The sequence below is a fragment of the Octodon degus genome, unplaced genomic scaffold (assembly GCF_000260255.1).
Source record: "Octodon degus isolate 3935 unplaced genomic scaffold, OctDeg1.0 scaffold00052, whole genome shotgun sequence".
Lineage (NCBI taxonomy): Eukaryota > Metazoa > Chordata > Mammalia > Rodentia > Octodontidae > Octodon > Octodon degus.
The window spans coordinates 7,299,663-7,317,009 of NW_004524628.1; the positions used below are offsets into that span (position 1 = coordinate 7,299,663).

Below are 17,347 nucleotides of genomic sequence, written 5' to 3' on the forward strand. Positions count from 1 at the left end.
CGGGTGCCACGGAGAACAAATCTAGGGGAGCCTGAGCCCCTATCCCTACCCAATGAAGGCAGCCTTCGGGGAGTGAAATATAGAAATCCCAGCAGCATCAGGCCACGATGCTTGCTTGGTCCACAGACTTGCTGAGCCCACAGGTGCAGGAGGTCCCAGTCGTACCCAAGCAGCTCACAAAGGCCTTGAACTCCAGGAGCTGGTCCATGTTGTCATCCAGCAGCCGGAAGGTCCTCTCAGCCAGGATCTCCGTGTGGGCCCCGCAGGTCCAGGGCGAGAGCAGCAGGAAGAGGCGCGTGAACTGCCGGGCATCGATGCGGTACTGCTCGGCATAGGGCCTGCTGGGGTCATGGCGCAGGGCCACAGGCCCGGGCTGCACCCAGTAGCAGCTCAGCATGTGTTCCCGCTGCAACAGGAGGGGACAGGGTGTGACAGGGTGGCACCAGGGTCACCCAGGAAGGCCAAGGCCCAGCTCCGCCTCTGGAGGTGCTGCTCACTGGATAGGCAAGCTCTGGGGCAACCCAGGTGACAGGACCTCATCACACAGAGTCCCGACGCACACAGCGCAGCCCAGCAGAGGGCCCCTCCTGGCTCCCCAGTATGCCTACCTTGAATAAGTCGTAGAGCTCCTCCAGGTCCTCAGGAGAAAGCGAGACCTCCGGAATGACAACGCGGAGCTTAAGGAAGGAACAGGGAGGGAGTGAATTCTGGGCTGGGCTGGGTGCCAGATGCCGGCCACAGCGATCCACGTCCAAGGGCAGCATCTGCCCCCTGCAGACGCAGCGAGGGTGGCACAGCGGCTGTCAGGCCTTCGTCTTCTTCACCTGGTGCCTCCGGCAGAGGTTCGAATCCCACCCCCGGCAGGGAAGATGCTCTGCTCCCGCTCCCTTCTGCCAGCAGCCTGCATCCAGGCAACCTACACCCTGCGCCCTCCCCAACACTGCACAGAGGGAGGGGCCATCACAGTGTAAAGTGGGGAAACCGAGGCTGCCAGGCTGCCCTCTGACTCCAGGCTGCCAAATCCCAGGTTGTTTACACTGTGGCATCCCTATTCAGCGTCCAATTCCGTAACAAAGCAACATTGGTGCATGACACATGGCCCATGCCCCTCCAGGGCCTCTGCTTACCACGTTCTGCCTCGTGGTGTCCTCGTGTCCCTGGAGCACCCGGATCCGGTGCTTGCAGCGCAGGTGCTCAATCTGCTCCACGGACTGGTCCCCGAATTTCTGCAGGGACACCCCACCCCAGTGAGAGCTCTAGCATGCTGGGTAGGAGCAGCCCAAAGCAGCCCAGGACTCCCCCACAATGCCCATCCCCAGGGGCAAGGGGGCCCGAACATGGGAAGGGGTGCTGAGGGGGGCAGAGGGCGCAGAGGCTGGGCTCAGAGCTCCTGCACCTCGTAGGCATCCCGGATGAGGTCAGCGATGTCAGTCGCAGCATAGGGCTCCTGATCATCAGAGAAAAAGGCATGGTGGCTGCTGACCGGGGGCCCCGGGCTGTCTTCATTCTTAATGTGATCTAGAAATCTGAGCACACCCCCAGGTGAAGCCAGGTCCGCCTGCTAGGCCCCACAACACCCACTGCCCTCAGGGTGTCAGGCATGCCAGCTTGCACTCAGACGTAGCACCCGGGAGAAGGTGAGGGGGCCAGAGCAAAGCCAGGCCTGTCCATCTGGCTCTGGGCAGGAGTCCACTATCTTCTGCTACACTGAGGAGACTGCGTGGTGACTAGCACCAGGCTTCCAGCAGGCCGCGGGCTCAGCTGCCTGACCCCTCCCTCCCTGGTGCTCCCCAGCCTGTGCGCGGTATCTGAGAACCTGGTGCTCCCAACCTGTTCGAGGCCATTCTGAGGCCACGGGAGACAGGCTTAGCACTTATGGCCCTGCTCCTCCTGTGCTCTCACTTGGTGACAGAATGAGGGAGGATAGCAACTTGCATCCCACACAGGTGGCAGTGTCACATGGCAGTGGCTCTCAGGAGACCACAGGGTCACAGGTGCCAGAGCAGAAGACAGCTTCACAGTGCTGGCACGCCCACTGCCACTGCCTCCTCTGGCCCCCCGACTCAGCTGCCACCGCCTCCATCCCCGAGCCACGGGGCACAGCGCCGGGGCCCACCTGCTGAGGATCATCAGGGCCTGGCCGTCGTCCTTGCTGCTGCACAGCTCCTCGGCAGTGGCTTCCAGCACAGCCAGCCCCAGCTGGAAGATGGCTTTAATCCCATCATAGAAGAAGCAGTCCACAACATTCACGGCACTCTCCAGGGGCATGATGCTGAGGAACAGGGTCAGGAACCACGAGAGGGAGACAGACGCCAGGGCTGAGAGGTCATTCATGTGCTCCGCCAGCTCCGGCAGATGTCCCTTGATGAGCTCCTCGAAGACAGACTGGTCCACTTGAGCACCTGCAAAGGGAGCCCCAGAGCTGTGGAGGAAGGACTGACAGGAGGTACACCCAGCCTGAAGGAAGAGCTGCTGAGGTGTCCAGGATGATCAGAAAAGGACCCATGCTTAGTGCACAAAGTGTTTGACATTTTGACCAAAGTGACTCAATGGGCAGTGACAGTCTTCTCCCAAAAAAGTGCTCCACCAGGGGTGGGGGTGGGGGCAGTGGCTTCAGCCCCTACCTCACACCATATAGAAAATACATTTGAAATGGACCCCAGAGCTACATAAAAAAGTTAACTCACTGTAAAACTTCTGGAATAAAATGAATAAGGCCAAAAGATATTAACGATAAAAAGATTTAAATGGAATCCAATCAAAACTAAAAGCTACTCTTCTTTAAAAGACACCCTTAATAAAATCAAAGTGTGAACTTCCAACTTAGAGGAAACACAGCACATCTCCCTGACACAGGCCTTGTGTCCAAAAGAAAAGAGTCTGCACAACTCATTCAGAAGGGACTGAAACATTTTCTTCGTTTAATTTAATTTTGGGGGGTACCGACAATTAAACTCGGGACCTTGCACTGGCCAGGCAGGCACTGAGCTATGTCCTCAACTTATTATTTTAATATGCAAGCTGAAGAACTGAGCAAACAAGATAGGAAACAAACGGTTACTGGGCAGAGAAATACGTTCAAAATTAGAGAAATGCAAATTAGCTCAAATAGCAATACTGTTCTACACCCGGTAGCATGCCTAAAATTAAACAGACAGGTAAAAGCCAGGGATATAGCTCAATGGCACAAGTGCCTGCCTGGCAAGTGCAAGGTCCTCAGTTCAATCCCTGGTATGGAAGGAAGGAAGGAAGGAAGGAAGGAAGGAAGGAAGGAAGGAAGGAAGGAAGGAAGGAAGGAAGGAAGGAAAGGAAAGGAAGGACAGACGGACCCAAAGGAAGGAAGGAAGGACCCAAAGGAAGGAAGGAAGGAAGGACCCAAAGGCAGGCAGGCAGGCAGGCAGGCAGGCAGGCGACCCCAGATGTTAACACTGACACAGAGCAACTGGCACCCGCACACACTACTGGAAAGAGATAATAAATACATTTCATCCACTTTGGAATTCACCCAGCAATTCTGCCAGACAAGTAACCAAGAAAACGACAATATACATCCACAAGAAGACGTGTGTGAATGTCCCCGCTGCTTTACCTACCACAGCCCAAAACTAGACGTGACTCAAATACTCATCAAGAAGTCACTGGAAGAGCAGCTCACGGTGGAGCACAGTGACAAACTACCCAAGGTCCCAGGAGAACCAAGCACTGCGGCCTGCTGCATTTCCGAAGCAGACACCTGTCCCCAGCATTATGCATGCTGTGTGACCAGTCAGGCCCTGCAGAGTCCTTCTCCTTTTTTTATGCTACAGAATGTTTAAGGATAGGCCAAACCCAGCCACAGTGACAGGCGCTAGCCCAAGTGTTCTCATGGCAGGAGAGGGCAGCAAGGGCTCTCCGCGGTGATGCAGAGGTCCCGGCCATCTCGCGTCATGGCCACACATCTCACGAGGGTCTCACGAGGGTCTCGCGGATCACTGCTGCGCACGAGCCACTGCACAGCAACCTCGTCACCCAGGGGCCTCAGCAGCAGGACACCGACATTCTGTACGTTCCTTGCTACTCCCCACCTTATGGTGCCCCCAAGACTAAGTGAGAAGGGAAGCGGGTCCGTCCCCCACACAGGCAGCGCAGGGAGCGAGTGGTGAGAGCAGAGGGGCACCTGTGTCCCAGGCAGGAAGCGCACCCTCCTCCCAGCCAGCCCCCTCTGCCCCCACTCCTGGCGGGCATCGCGGCTCTTAAATGTCTTACATAGCCGTGCCCCCTACGCCTCGGGAGCTGCCAAATTCCTTCTCAAGTGAGTTCTTTTGTTTCTGTGCCCACACTGCCACTGTCATTCGAGTCCGCCTCCACCTCTCATCTCTCTAAAGTGTCCCGAACAGCACTACCAAACCCAGTTTTTATATTATTCCCCAGTGCAAGGCTACCACACCACCGAGACTATACACTCAAACCAAACCCCATGTAAGACGGGCTCCGAGGCACAGCCGGAGATGGCTGTGGCCCCCACGGATTCCTGAGTCAGGCATGGTCTTGACGAGAGCAGCGGGGGAGCACTTAAGAGGTGGGGCTCAGGGGATGCTGGGAGTCATTCCTGTGACCCTGGGCGTGTCCTGAGGTGGGCGCAAAAGCAGCTTCCTGGCTGTGACCACTGCCCTGACACGCGCTCCTGCCCTGCATCCTGTCCTCCACGGGGTCCTCCCCAGATGCGGTGTTCACCCCCACTGTGAACCTCCATCATGGGCTAAACTGTCCTCTTTCTCCCTAAGCAGCCTGCACCAGGTGCTTCATTATAGTAACAAAGCTGCCCCATGCAAGCCCAGGCAGGGAATGGTTTCCTGTCGCTGGGAGCCCCCATAGAGCGAGGCCCACGGGTTTCTGGCACCAGCCCACCACCCCGCTCCTCTGGGAAGCACAGCGCCTCCCAGCAGACACTGTGGGCCTGCAACAGTAAGCCTACAGCTCCATGGCCAATGCGCTGTGCCATCTGTTCTTAGCGAAAATCTCAGCACCCAGGATCGGTTGCAGGGCTGGCACTTCGAAAGGCCCTTGGTGTCGCAGAGGTCCACCATCACTGTCCTAGCTGACCAAGAGGATGCTTCCCCCTCCCCAGGTCCCAGCACCAGCGCAAAAATCACAGAATTCTGACTTATTTTCTGGGCATGAAGACTTTCCTTTACTCCTCTAAGTTCGGCTGTTCACCTACAATCACTGGTCTTGCATCCAAAATCTGCACACCTCCACCAAGAGCTTCCTCAGGTTACCTTGCTTCACCAGACTGCCAGAGCCACACAGAAACAAACTCAAGAGTCAAAGCAAGGGTGTACAGGAGGACAGGGTAGGGAGTGCCAACGCCACCACACAGCATCCCTGGAGGCTACAGCAGGTGGGGAAGCGGCGGGGAGGTGCAGGGGAGGCACTTTACCGATGACGCGGTGGTTGAAGTAATCGGGCAGCATCCGCTCGCACACAGCGACCAGCAGCCAGAAGGCCTCCTCCTCCTTGGCATACAGCAGCAGCACAGAGGTCAGGATGTTCATGGACTGCACACAGAGCATGGAGGACAGGCGGTTAGCAGCAGCCACTTGGCACTGAGAGACTTCAGTCACACACAAGCCCAGGGTGGGCACCACTCAGAGAAAGACCGCGTGCCTGGCACACATGGGTCCTAGGTTCAAACCCTAGCATCTCACACACACCCCGGCACAAGACAACAGAACCCACATGACCCAACTGTACTGACCCTTAGGGAATGAATGACCACAGTTAACAGGGGCCTCACACAAGGCTGAGTGACTGGCAGCCATTTGGTCCCTATCCCCCATCTGGCAATGCTGTCACCCTGTTGTCACATGATCTAATAGTTGTGTTGGGCTGGCCAAATAGCTCAGCGGATTGGGGTTCAATCCCCGGGCCTGCTGTGCTGGCCCCGCCTCCAGGACATGCTGAGATGGCAATTGAGACTGGGCATGGTGGTGCATGCCTATAATCCCAGCTCTTGGGAGCTGTAAACAGGAGGATCACTACGAGTCTGATCTAGTAGTGAGACCCTGTACACCCTGTACTCTTCCCTAAAAAAATACAAAAAAAAAAAAAAAAAAAAAACCCACAAGAGGCTGAGGGTGTGACCACGCACTTAGGATCCCTCCTGCCTCTCTTGGGTGCGCTAAGCCCATCTTGTCTCGGTGGGGCTCAAGGAGACGCAGCCGGCGGCAGCCACCTCGCACAGCTATCTCCACTTCATGGCATCCCTAAGTCTCCTGTCTCCAACCAGCCTGACTCTAGAAGGTGACCGAAGTGTATGGGGAGGGGCGGGGGGGCAGCTTGGCAGGCTCAGCGCCTGCTAGGCAAGCTCAAGGCCCAAGGTTCGAGCTTCAGTACCACGTGACATGCTGGCCCTGCGCCGAACAGGCCATAGAACTGGGAGTGGCAGTGCACGCCTGCAAGCCCAGCACTGGGGAGGCTGAGACAGAAGGATTGCTACGAATCCAAGCGGCATAGCGAGACCCTGTACCAAATAAATAAAGATTAAAAAAAAAAAAGAAATGTACAGTAAATGCTTAATTTTTCAAAAAAAGTGATTAAAGTGAAAGACATATTGATATTAACCTCCCTAAAAACATGCCCTCTTCACACACGTGTCCCACCATTCTCGCCACCTGCTCGCACAGGCCTGGAGGTCCTCTTTCCTGAGGGTCTCTACAAGGTGTGACCAACACTAGACCACTGAGTGTCGTCCGGCAGAAAGGCAGCTCAGAGAAGCACAATGCCATGTCCGCACTGCCTCCTTACCTGATGGGCACTGTGCGACTCTGTCTCTTCCCCAAGGTCAAATTCACAACAGGAAGGACATGTTTTGAGTAATTCAGGACATGGAGGCAAGCAGGACACAAAACTACGGACCCAAGTAGACTCCAGAGCTGCCACGTAAAGCGGCAGGAATGACGGGACCAGGGTGTGCAAAGCGAGGGGAAGGCGCCTCGAGGCAAAGCGTCTCTTCCTATAATGTTTTTATTTAATGTCGACATTCCCTGTATTTCCCGCCACAGCCCACAGGAGGATCCTACATGCTGGCCTCCTGTGGCTCGTTCTTTCCAGGAAGGGCCCGAGCAGGCCACCTGACAGATCGGTCCTCAGGACCAGTGCAGGACAGGGGATGCAGAACCCGGGCACCACCCACCTGGCAGTACCCGATGCGCGGGTTGCGGTGCGCATAGGCTGTGAGCACCCTCCTGAGCGCAGCAATACCGGTCTCGCTCTGGAAGGCCGGGTGCTCGGGCAGGGAGCGGTGCAGGTCACGCTCAATCTCCTCGGTCGCCAGGCAGCACCGGCCCAGCGACTCCTCCACCAGCTTCCCGTAATAACCCGGGTGTGATGCAAGGTCTGTCACAGCATCTGGGAACGTGACACAAAGGTGAGGCTCTGGGGGAAGGGGGTGGGCTGCACGGAGGAGGTCTCGTCACTCACTGGGCAGAAAGTACTAAGACCACACACAGAGGCCTTCCTGTGAGTCACCTAGCCCAGTGCGGGCACAGTGGAAGTGTTTTTCCTAAGAAGTACACACAGCAGGAAGAATTCAAATTAAACACTAACGTGCCCTTCATAAGCTGCGTTCCTAGGGACAGGGAGAGGGCAGCTCACATACGGTTACTGTCGGCATCCACTAACTCACAACACTGGCCTTATTTGCACTCTCAGCTTCTCACACTGGAGAGACAGCACAGTACTTACCCAAAAGTATGGCCTCAGCACCCAGGGTTTAACCACACTCCCTTCCCGGGGCTGGCACCAGCTGGGCAGGGGGGCAGAAACGCACCTGGCAAGTCCCACCGGGAGTCTGTCACAGCCCTGTCACTGTGCCTCTTGCAGGGACCGAGACTGCGGCCTGCACCAGGCACTCACAGAATATGCAACCGCTGCACCCCACGAGATCCCCCACACCCTGGTGTCTCTCTGCCAAGGCTGGGAGGAACAGCCCAGGTGCCCTGGGATCCCGCTCCTCCACGTCACACCCCGTTTCCTAAAGGAAGGGATTCTGGCATCCTGCAAAGGGCTGCAGCAGCAGCTGGAGGAGTGGGTGGGCACCGTGGGAAGCTCTGTGGGTCACTAAGCCTGGCATGGAGCACGCAGGGCGCCCAGTTCATGGGAGGGGGATGTAGGCACCAGCTAGAGGCTGAATGCCTGGAAGGAGGGGACCTGTAGGCACCAGGGGTTTGGGGCAGACACTCTTGGCGACAGCAAACTCACAAGTGTCACCTGGCTGAGCCCTGAAGCCCTCAGAGGGGGAACCTGGCTCCGTGGCCACAGAAGATTGGGTCACAAGGTATAGGGGCGGCACTGGTAATGGCCTGAGGAGATGAGCCTTTCACACTGGAAGGGCCAGGACTACAAGAATGCACGACCCTGGGCAGCTACATAGGTGCTGGGCATCAACCTGGGCTCCTGTCCTGGAAGGCGCGTCATTCCAGGCTTCTTAATGGGATATGCAGATGTACATGCAGACTTTGGCTCATTCTTTGTATATTTTTTTTTTAATTTTTGAAACTTTTAGTTTATTTGCCTATTTGAGACAAAGTCTATGTAGCCTAGGTTGGCCTCAAACTCACAGTGATCCTCTAGTGCTGGGATTACAGGCCTATATCACCACGCCTAGCTAGGTTTTATATTTTGAGGCAGGGCTCACTACATAGTTCAGACTGACCAGGACTGTGTGGCGATCCTCCTGCCCCAGCCTCCCAGGTGCTGGGCTTACAGACATACAGTCAGTCTTTAGGGAGAGATCACACTGCCCAGAGGCCTCAGGCCCCCTGGGCCCAGAGCCCGCTGCAGCCAGCACAGCCGGGGCTCCAGGTTGCACGGCTGGGCACTTAGAGCTAAGCAGCGCATGCGCTGCCCAAGGCCTGAGACTCTGCACACGCACCTGAGAACAGGAGCCAGAGTCGACCGCGCAGGGCCTCGGGGATCCCCATGGCCACGAGCTTGCGGATCTTCTCGGTGCGGAACATGCACACCGTCCTGCCGTACTCCGCAAAGTGGTCATTCCACAGGCTGATCTTTATCTGCTCCCGGGACTGGAGAAGGAAACAGGGACTGAGGCCCAAGCCACCATCCTTGGCCTGGGGCAGGGGATACCACGTCTCCCAGGGCTCAGAACGGCGGCAGTGACCGCAGGAGCCTAGCACAGATGATGCCAAGGTGAGCCGGCTCTCCAGCTATGGCGAGGGAGATGCCCTTTTTGAACTTATTTGTTTTAATTTTTCTTTATTTATTTCTTGGAATCTGCTGGGGTTTTCTGAGACAGGGTCTCATCAGATAGTTCAGGCTGGCCCTGAACTCACAGCAATCCTCCTGCCTCAGCCTCTCAGGCAGAGATACCACACTCATAAAGAAAGGTATCTCTCTAAATACATACTTCTAATCCCACCACTGGGGAGGCTGAGGCAGGAGGGTTACCATGAGTTCTTCCCCAAGGTCCTCAGCATGCAGTGTCCCCCCACCCCACCCCCGTGGCACAGACACCTCACCCACCAGGCGTGAGTCAGGTCTTGGGCTGCCCGATGGAGGGAAAACAGGGGTCAGGGGCTCAGGGCATGGTGACAGGCTCTTCTCCTCCTTGTGGCCCTGAGGGGACACCATTTCAAGATCCCCAAACTTGTGGTCACCACATATGCTTGAGTAGAACACAGGTGTCATCTGCATGGTCAATAAAAAAAATGTTCACAATTATACATCAGTTAAAAAGAAAAATACATCAGCTGAGTGCGGTGATGCACACCTGTGACCCCAGCACGGGGAATCACAAGTTCAAGCCCAGCCTGGGTAAGGTGGTGACTCAGTGAGACCCTGTGTATAGCTAAGGAACTAAACAAAAGGTGAGACTGCAGCTCAGCACAAGGCAGGCTCGATCTGCAGAACCACCAAGGATGAACCATAAAAGCAGAAATTAAAATATTTTTCAAGGCACTACAGGACACAAGGACCTCCTAAACCCAGTCTACCTCAGAAGCTGTCCAACCAGGACAGCAATAAAGCTCTTCTCCCAGCAGGCCTCAGCTGCCCCAAATAACATGGTCCCCAGTACCACTATGAACAGGAGAATCACACCCTTCAAGGCCACAGGAAGGCTCCAGCCTCAGCAGGTGGCTCTGTCAACCCCTCTGGTCCATGAACTCCTCCAACCTCCACGATAAACCACCTGCTGCCCATGTGGGGTCACATCCCACCAGCACCCTGATCTGTGGAACTTGTGGGGCCACCCAGTGCCTCAGGAGTGACACCTGCATGGCACACCATCTGCAGCCTCCAGGGCATCTCTCCCGCCCCAGAGGCCGTGAGAAGGGAGGCTGGAGGTTTGGGCCAGGCAGGGCCGACCCATGGGGCTCCTACCATGTTGCCATCGTCACTTGTCGAGGTGTCGTAGCTCACGGGGTGGTCGGCGTGGACCTGCCTCAGTCTCGCCAGCAGGCTCTCCACCAGGCCCTCCCTGTCCCTGAGCTCAATGAACTGGAAGGCCATCTTGCTGCGGATGCTGACGATCACAGGGTTGGGCAGCAGGCTCGTGTCCTCCATCTTCTCTATGCTCACAACCTGGCACGGAGCACAACAGGCAAGGACGTAAGGCGGGCAAGGGAGCGCTCGGTCACACGCTCTAAACGGCAAGTGGGGGAGGCGGCGGCAGTCCCCACAGCCACAGCTCAGGGTTCCACTAAGCAATGAATGGGCAAGCAAGCGAGTGACAGAACAGCACGTGGTCTTAAAAGGGAAATTCCAGCCCAGGCTACAATACGGAGGACCTTCCAAACGCTATGCTAAGTGGAAAAAATTAAAGTGACAACCAAACGCTGTACGAGTCCATCACACAAGGCAACGTAAGCAGCCAGATTCACAAGGACGTGGTCGGGGGGACACCAGGGCCCTGGAGAAGCACAGCAGTGAACTGCAGGTCAGGCACATTAGCAGAAAACATTTAAACTACCCGAGGCAGCGTCTCCATTTCTCACTCCACATGCATAAAATGAACACATGTCCTGTAGCATGACAGAGCACATGCAGCAGAGACTACGGACACCGCTCTAGGCGGGGTGCAGGCCCAAGGCACCAGAGGGCCAGCTGGGGAAGGGCTGTGGTCTCCGCTCAGCAGCAATGCACAGGGCCAGAGGATGGGGCCGCTCAGATCTGAGTCAGCTGAGGCTGCCCCCAACTTCCAAGACGAGAACTGTAGAACTTTATGAAGAAAGGATCTGTCTCCATTAAAAGAAGAATTTTTAAATCTTTAACTGAAGTTCCAGGAGAAAAGTCAAGCAATTTACTATTTATCTTCCAAATTGAAGCTTTTTATAGTTGGCTTTTTTTTTCCCCCATCATTTTGGTGAGTGAAAGGGGAAGATTCTTTCCTAAGAGCTGCTGGAAAAGCTGTCATGGCTAGGCTGGGAATGTACTTTCTAGTAACAGCTTTATGAGTAACCTGGAGGTGGGAGCACTCCACGGCCACCCACCCTCCCTGGTCAACATCAGACTGCTGTGGAGACAAGGAAGCGCAGTGGTCCAGCTCAGGCCCCACCTCCCTCGCAAAGCCCGGCTCCCCAGGGGCCCACCTTCAGCAGTGAAGCTGCTGTGCCGGCCCCTCCCACGCCAGGACCGAGGCTGTCTGGCCTCTTTCACAGCAGAGCTTGGCTCCCAAGGGGCTGCTGCAAAGAGGCGTGGGGCCCTGTGCGCCCTGAAGCAGCCAGCCTAGTAAGGTGGCCCAACCCTCGAGGGAGGAGGGCCGAGGGCCGCTGGCTCCTGCCTCAGCCTCGCCGCCACTGTGACCTCTCCCTCTCACACAGGTCCCTGCCACTGCAACGCCAGCCCCGGGAGCCACCCCTGTCGCGCATCAACCTCTTCTGACGCAGCCTCCAGCACCACTGCAGCAAGAGAGCAGGCTGGCTCCAGGGTCAGGTGACAGAGGCAGCCTCCGGAGGCGCAGGGGCTGTGCCACGTGCTTGGGTGCATGCAGGAGCTGCGAAGCCTTGTCCGGGGACTGCCGGTGAAGGGACGAGAAACGCCGCCAGTGCACACCGCGGCGGGCCACTCTGCCATGAAGCAGGTGAGCTGGTCCCCTCCAGGAGAAGGGCTGCCCCTGGAGCCATCACGTTAAGGGATGTAAGTCAGACACCCGAGGCTTAGTATTACACAGTGTCTCTCGTGTGAAGAACCCAGGGAGACAGAACTGCTGCATATGCAAGGGGCCCAGCAATGGGGGTGGGAAGAGAGCGGATGGGCAGTGCGCACACGCCGCTCCTCCAGAGGCAGCAGCCACCTGCTGCACGCACTGCAAAGGGACGCACGGGGTCACAGAGGTGTGCGCTACCTCGCGGAGTGGCAGGACCACAGTGCAGCGGCCGTCCTCACGGCTGGCGAAGCAGATGTAGCTGTCGGAGGTGAACATCCGGCCCGCGGTGTGGCAGCGGCTGAAGGGCGTCCACAGGGCACAGTCCACCACCGCGCGCAGCTTCTCCTTCCGCGGAAGCCGAAAGAAGGCCCGGAAGAACTCATTCTGCGCCCGCGCCTCCAGGTCCCTGGACAGAGTGGGAGAGGACAAGAGGAAGCAGACATGAGGGGAGCCGCGAGGTGAAGGGGGGCCACGCTCGCAACCTGCTGGCACTGTGTCCCCTCCCCCAGCCCAAAAGCCCTCTACCCTTCACCTTCACGGCCCATTCACGGGCCACATATTGTCCCTGGCTGAACTAAATACGGATTTCTTCCAAGTTTGAGTAATGCTGAAAATTACCACCAGAATGGCCAAAGAAGCCAAGTGTTAAGAAGTCAAATAATAATAAGTGATGGTGAAGATGGGGGGCAGTTGGGACCTCAAACCCTCCTGGAGGAAACATAAAATGGTGAGCTGTGTGGTAAACAGACTGACAGCACCTTGGGAAGTTGGGGAAAAAACAGATTAAGCTGACCCGGAGGAGGTTTGCCAGTTGCCTCAGTTGTTTAAGCACCTGCCTGGGCAAACCCAGTCAGGCTTGTGGGACCGCGGATGGATCCCCAGCTCCACATACCACACCACACCCACCATTAAGGCAGCGTGAGCCAGGCCAAAAAAATCCTTTTCTAAACTGATCCAGAAACCTTGCTTCTAGTTTACAGACCCAAGAAAACTGAAAACATCTACTCACGAGCTTGCACACAAATATTCCTAGCAATCTCATTCCATAACTGAAAGGCAGAAACTATACAAATTTTCCTCAGCTGATGAATGGACAGATGATATTCATAAAAAGTCACCCACACGAAAGAAGAATGAAGTAGCGGTGCATGATCTGAAAGGAGCCGGATACGCAAAGGCCACATGGTGCCTGACTAGGCAGAAACAGGAGCAAGGCTTCATTGAAGTAATTTTTTTTTTTTTACATTTTATTTTTTATTTATTTGTGTGTGTGTGTGTGGCCAGCTCAGCCCACCAGGGGGCGGGGCTGGCTGGCATGTGGTGCTGGGGGATTGAACCGCGGTCCCTGTGCTTTGTTCAGCTTAGCTTGTTCTAAGTAGGTGCTTTAGACCACTGAGCCATCTCACCAGGGGTGCAGGGAGACACAGAAGTGAGGCGGGACTGCTCACAACGTGGGGCTCTCTGTGGGCGATATGCGGTGACACCAGCTGCAGAGCGCATGCTGCGCACGCACCCCCAGGTCCTGGGCAGAGCAGGGAGGGCAGGGGGGGCAGACGGCGTGCAGCTCCGCGGATGCGGGCCTCCAAGAGGTGCGCATCTGCATCAAGGCCAACAACACAAGCGCCTACGCTTCCCTCAGGGACCACCAGGGGAATGCGGGCACACCATGTACCCCCCCAACGCCACCCAGAATGGAAGGCGAGGCCCCGGAGGGTGGTCCCAGGTTCCTAAATGGATCTCGCTGAACCTAAGAGGAGAGTGGTGGGTACCAGAAACCTGGGAAGACACAGGGAGAAAAGGATGGAGAAAAGCTGATTAACGGGCATCAAGTCAGAGAGCACTAAGACGTTCTGGGTGCCGCACAGCAGGGAGCTGCAGGCATCAGCCATGCACTGTGTTCACATAGAAATGTTTGAGTACCAGGTCAGACATCCCTATTCAATGTATACAAGTATCAAAACACCACATCGTACCCCATTAACATTAACTGATTTTTTTATGTTATAATTTTTAAATCAAAATAACCATAAATAATACAGAGGACTGACATCTCTGTCCCCAGATCACGCCAGTGCCACTGGCTCAAATGGCAGTCCAGGGAGCGCTTGCTCCATGCAGTGTCTCAGAAGTGTGGCTCTGGCACCAGCGAATCCCCTTGTTCCTCCCAGGCACGGCTTCTCCCCTTCCCCGAAGGAGCTGGTCACAGCCAAAGCGAAGGTGGCAGAAGCCAAAGCACCTCACAGTATCCCAGAAGGCTCGGAGGACCTCTACTGCCTTTTACCGGAACCCTCAAATTAAGACTAAGGGGCTATGGTCTCTCAGGACAGCTAGGCATCCGCCCACTCCTCTGTAGCCTCAGCTCACTGCTCGGTGGCTTCTGAGCAGCTGGTGCCCAGAGCCCTTCAGTCTCCATTGTCCCCTGGGCACATCTGGTAGCCAGCAACCTGAAACCTCAAGTCACAAAAAAAAGGAAGCAGCAGAAAGGACTTGAAGACCTGAGTGATTTTCCTCCCTTCCCACTCCTGGCCCTGGGACCTCTGCAACCAGCTGCGCCCTCATGGAGCCCAGGAAGGGTGGTCTTACTCTGAGCTTTCTGAAGAGCTGGTTTCTCCTCACCCATGTCACTCCACTTCCCCTCAGTTATGCTGGAAACGTGTATGTGGAAATCACACATGCAAAGGGTGAAGCACAGAGTAAAACCACCCTTGCAGTGTGTCCCGGAAGCAGGTGGTAGTCACGATGCCCACCATACCAGCTCCTTCCCTGGCAGCATCCAAAACGCAGCCCACTGGCTCAGCCATGCCTCCCGGACCTTCCAGCACCTACCAGAGCCTCCACTTTCCCTCCCTGAGCAAGATGCAGGCAGGGGTCACAACCTGACATGCAGAAGGCCATCTCCTGGAGCCTGGCCCAGAAGGCGCTGGCGTACACAGACCAAACCACTGCTCCAAGAGCGTTCTGGCTGAGGCCAGCAGGGCCCAGGCCACCAGCCACACTAGCTTAACACCCACTATGGGAGGAGGCCATATGGGGAGGGAAGAACCGGCTGCACCAGAATGTGTCAGCTTCAGCGTTCAGGGTTTCCACTCGGACGTGGGCAGGACTGCATGGCCGCAGCTAAGGGAGGACAAGCTTTGCACCCAGCCTGCCCCTCAGAGCTCAGGAAGGGGCCTGCCAGCCACCCTCAGTTACGCGGCCACTCCCAGCCCTGTGCTTCAGCTCTGGGAAATGCCAAGAACTGCCAGCCTGGAAACGAAGCAAAGTGTGCTTCCTCAAAGCCTCAGCGTGCACGTAAACACCTCATTTATCAAATGTGCGCTGACTCAAAACATCTTTCCCTGTGACCCGGGAGCCCTAAGGAAGTGACAGAATGGCCCTGTGACAAGGCCACTGGTACAGAGCACACAGGAGCCAGAGCCTTCACAGGACAGGACAAGTGAGGCTCACCTGGGCCTGAGACAGCAGGTGGCTACATGACAGTGGGCTTGGAGGTACCCACAGCCTCTCCGTTCACGCTGAACCCCAGGAGAACACGCCTCAGTAACACATCAGTGATGGCTTTTCACTCCCAAGAAAGGTTCCTGGCTCTGTGCCCTGCCAATCGTCCCATCAAGTGTCCAACCCTGAGCAACCCATAATCGCAGAGCAACTCGAGAGTCTGAATGTCACGGGCCGAGACATAGTGGGGGCTGAGAGGCCCTCCTGCTGCAGGGCAGGGTGCTCCAGTGGGACAGTTGGAAGTGGGTCTCCTTCTGGGTGCCCACGAGAACCAAAGAGAGGGCAGCCGGGATGGGGAAAGGCCAAGGGTGCCTGCAAAGAAGGTGGGTTAGAATCACCCAGGTGACAGGGATAGGGCTCACCACTAAGGACCTCTGTCCCCCGGAAGCCACTGCTCACCTCTCCATAAGGGCAGGGGCTTAAATTATGGGAAGCAACTTCCTTTCGCTTCCCACTAGGCAAAGCCCATCTCCCCTGCCCCTGCCCACCTTGAATGCTGGACCTGCTCTTCTGGCCTCCCCTTCCCAGCTTCATTGAGTACTTCCTGTCTGGAAATCAACTCCTCCTGCCCCACCTGTCCCTTCTCCCTCTGGGCTGCCCCCCCCCCATCATTGCCTGCCCAGGTCTGCATGTACCTGTGAAACAGGCCCATGAGCGCCACCCTGCTAGCTCCCACCGGCCCATCAGGGTGACAAGGGACTGTCCCGCCTCTCCAGGGAGGTGCAGGCATCCCCATCCAGCCCCGTCAAGCCCCCTGCAGTGACCACAGCACAGGAGTGCCTGTGCGCAATCCTATGCTCTTTCCTGACTCTTAAACTGAGGGGCACCTCTGAAGCCTGTTTCTGAGACAGGAAGTGAAAGCAGACCCACTGCAGAGACCCCACGGGGGTTCCAGCGCAGCTGCAGCCCCCACACGGCGGGCGCCGAGAGCTGTTTTCCTGGACTTTCAAACCTGGCCCTCTGGCAGGATGCCGGGCAGATTGAGTCACTACCTGTTTACACGCATAGGCGCGCGTCTCCATGGCAAAGCTAAGATGAGAGTCGGCTGGGAGTGGAGGCTTGAGGTGGGGGGCTCTCGCGCGAGTGAAGTCCCACAGCCTGGACCAGACCCCACTGGGTTTCTAGGGCCAGCCCTGGGCACCCTGGAAGCTGGACCACTGCCACTGCAATGGCAACACAGGTAAATTTCTAGCGTCCCCAGAGCAGAAGGCAGGGGTGGCTAGGGGGTCAGATCTCCCCTTAGCACTGGAAGGTAAACAGAGACTGCTGGTGAGGGTGATTTTTCTTCCAAAACATTTCCAGAGGGTAATCCGGCACTCCAGCCCTTCAGTTCTCCTCTCTCCTACCATGGACCAACACTGCCACGTGGTCACCTGAGTGCCGCGCCTTGGGCATCAGCACAACCCAGGCTGCCTGTGCCTCCTCGCCCAGCTAGCGCCTGTGGCTGCGCTCTGGACACGCACAGGCGCAGCAGCCCGCTACCCAGGACGGAGGTCACATTTTCCTTGGAGGTTTACACAGCACTTTGGAAACTCACACCTGGGAACGCCCTCTTCAGGGCTCTGTAGTGTGGGCCTTTTCTTTTTTAACAAATCTTTGGTCAACTGGACTAAAAAGACTTGGACCCCAACTACCCTATGGCATATAAGGAAATGCGGGAGCGTGTGGCTCACACCACAGCTGGGTGCACGCTCAAGAGTGCGC

The 17,347-nt window shown here is 56.5% G+C and overlaps 1 protein-coding gene across 5 annotated transcripts in view; it reads right to left on the reverse strand.

The window, feature by feature from the left end:
* The window catches only part of Tbc1d8 (TBC1 domain family member 8), an 85,145-nt gene that overhangs the window by 7,139 nt on the left and 60,659 nt on the right, over nucleotides 1-17,347 (reverse strand). For all 5 annotated transcript variants that reach the window (XM_004633253.2, XM_023717323.1, XM_023717322.1 and 2 more), the window contains exons 6-16: nucleotides 12,344-12,551; nucleotides 10,381-10,581; nucleotides 9,523-9,687; nucleotides 8,915-9,065; nucleotides 7,175-7,389; nucleotides 5,420-5,537; nucleotides 2,117-2,402; nucleotides 1,397-1,526; nucleotides 1,128-1,226; nucleotides 609-677; nucleotides 166-406 (exon numbers count right to left, since the gene is read on the reverse strand). In XM_004633253.2, coding sequence (XP_004633310.1) covers nucleotides 166-406; nucleotides 609-677; nucleotides 1,128-1,226; nucleotides 1,397-1,526; nucleotides 2,117-2,402; nucleotides 5,420-5,537; nucleotides 7,175-7,389; nucleotides 8,915-9,065; nucleotides 9,523-9,687; nucleotides 10,381-10,581; nucleotides 12,344-12,551 — 1,883 coding nt within the window. The remainder of the gene's footprint in view (nucleotides 1-165; nucleotides 407-608; nucleotides 678-1,127; nucleotides 1,227-1,396; nucleotides 1,527-2,116; nucleotides 2,403-5,419; nucleotides 5,538-7,174; nucleotides 7,390-8,914; nucleotides 9,066-9,522; nucleotides 9,688-10,380; nucleotides 10,582-12,343; nucleotides 12,552-17,347) is intronic.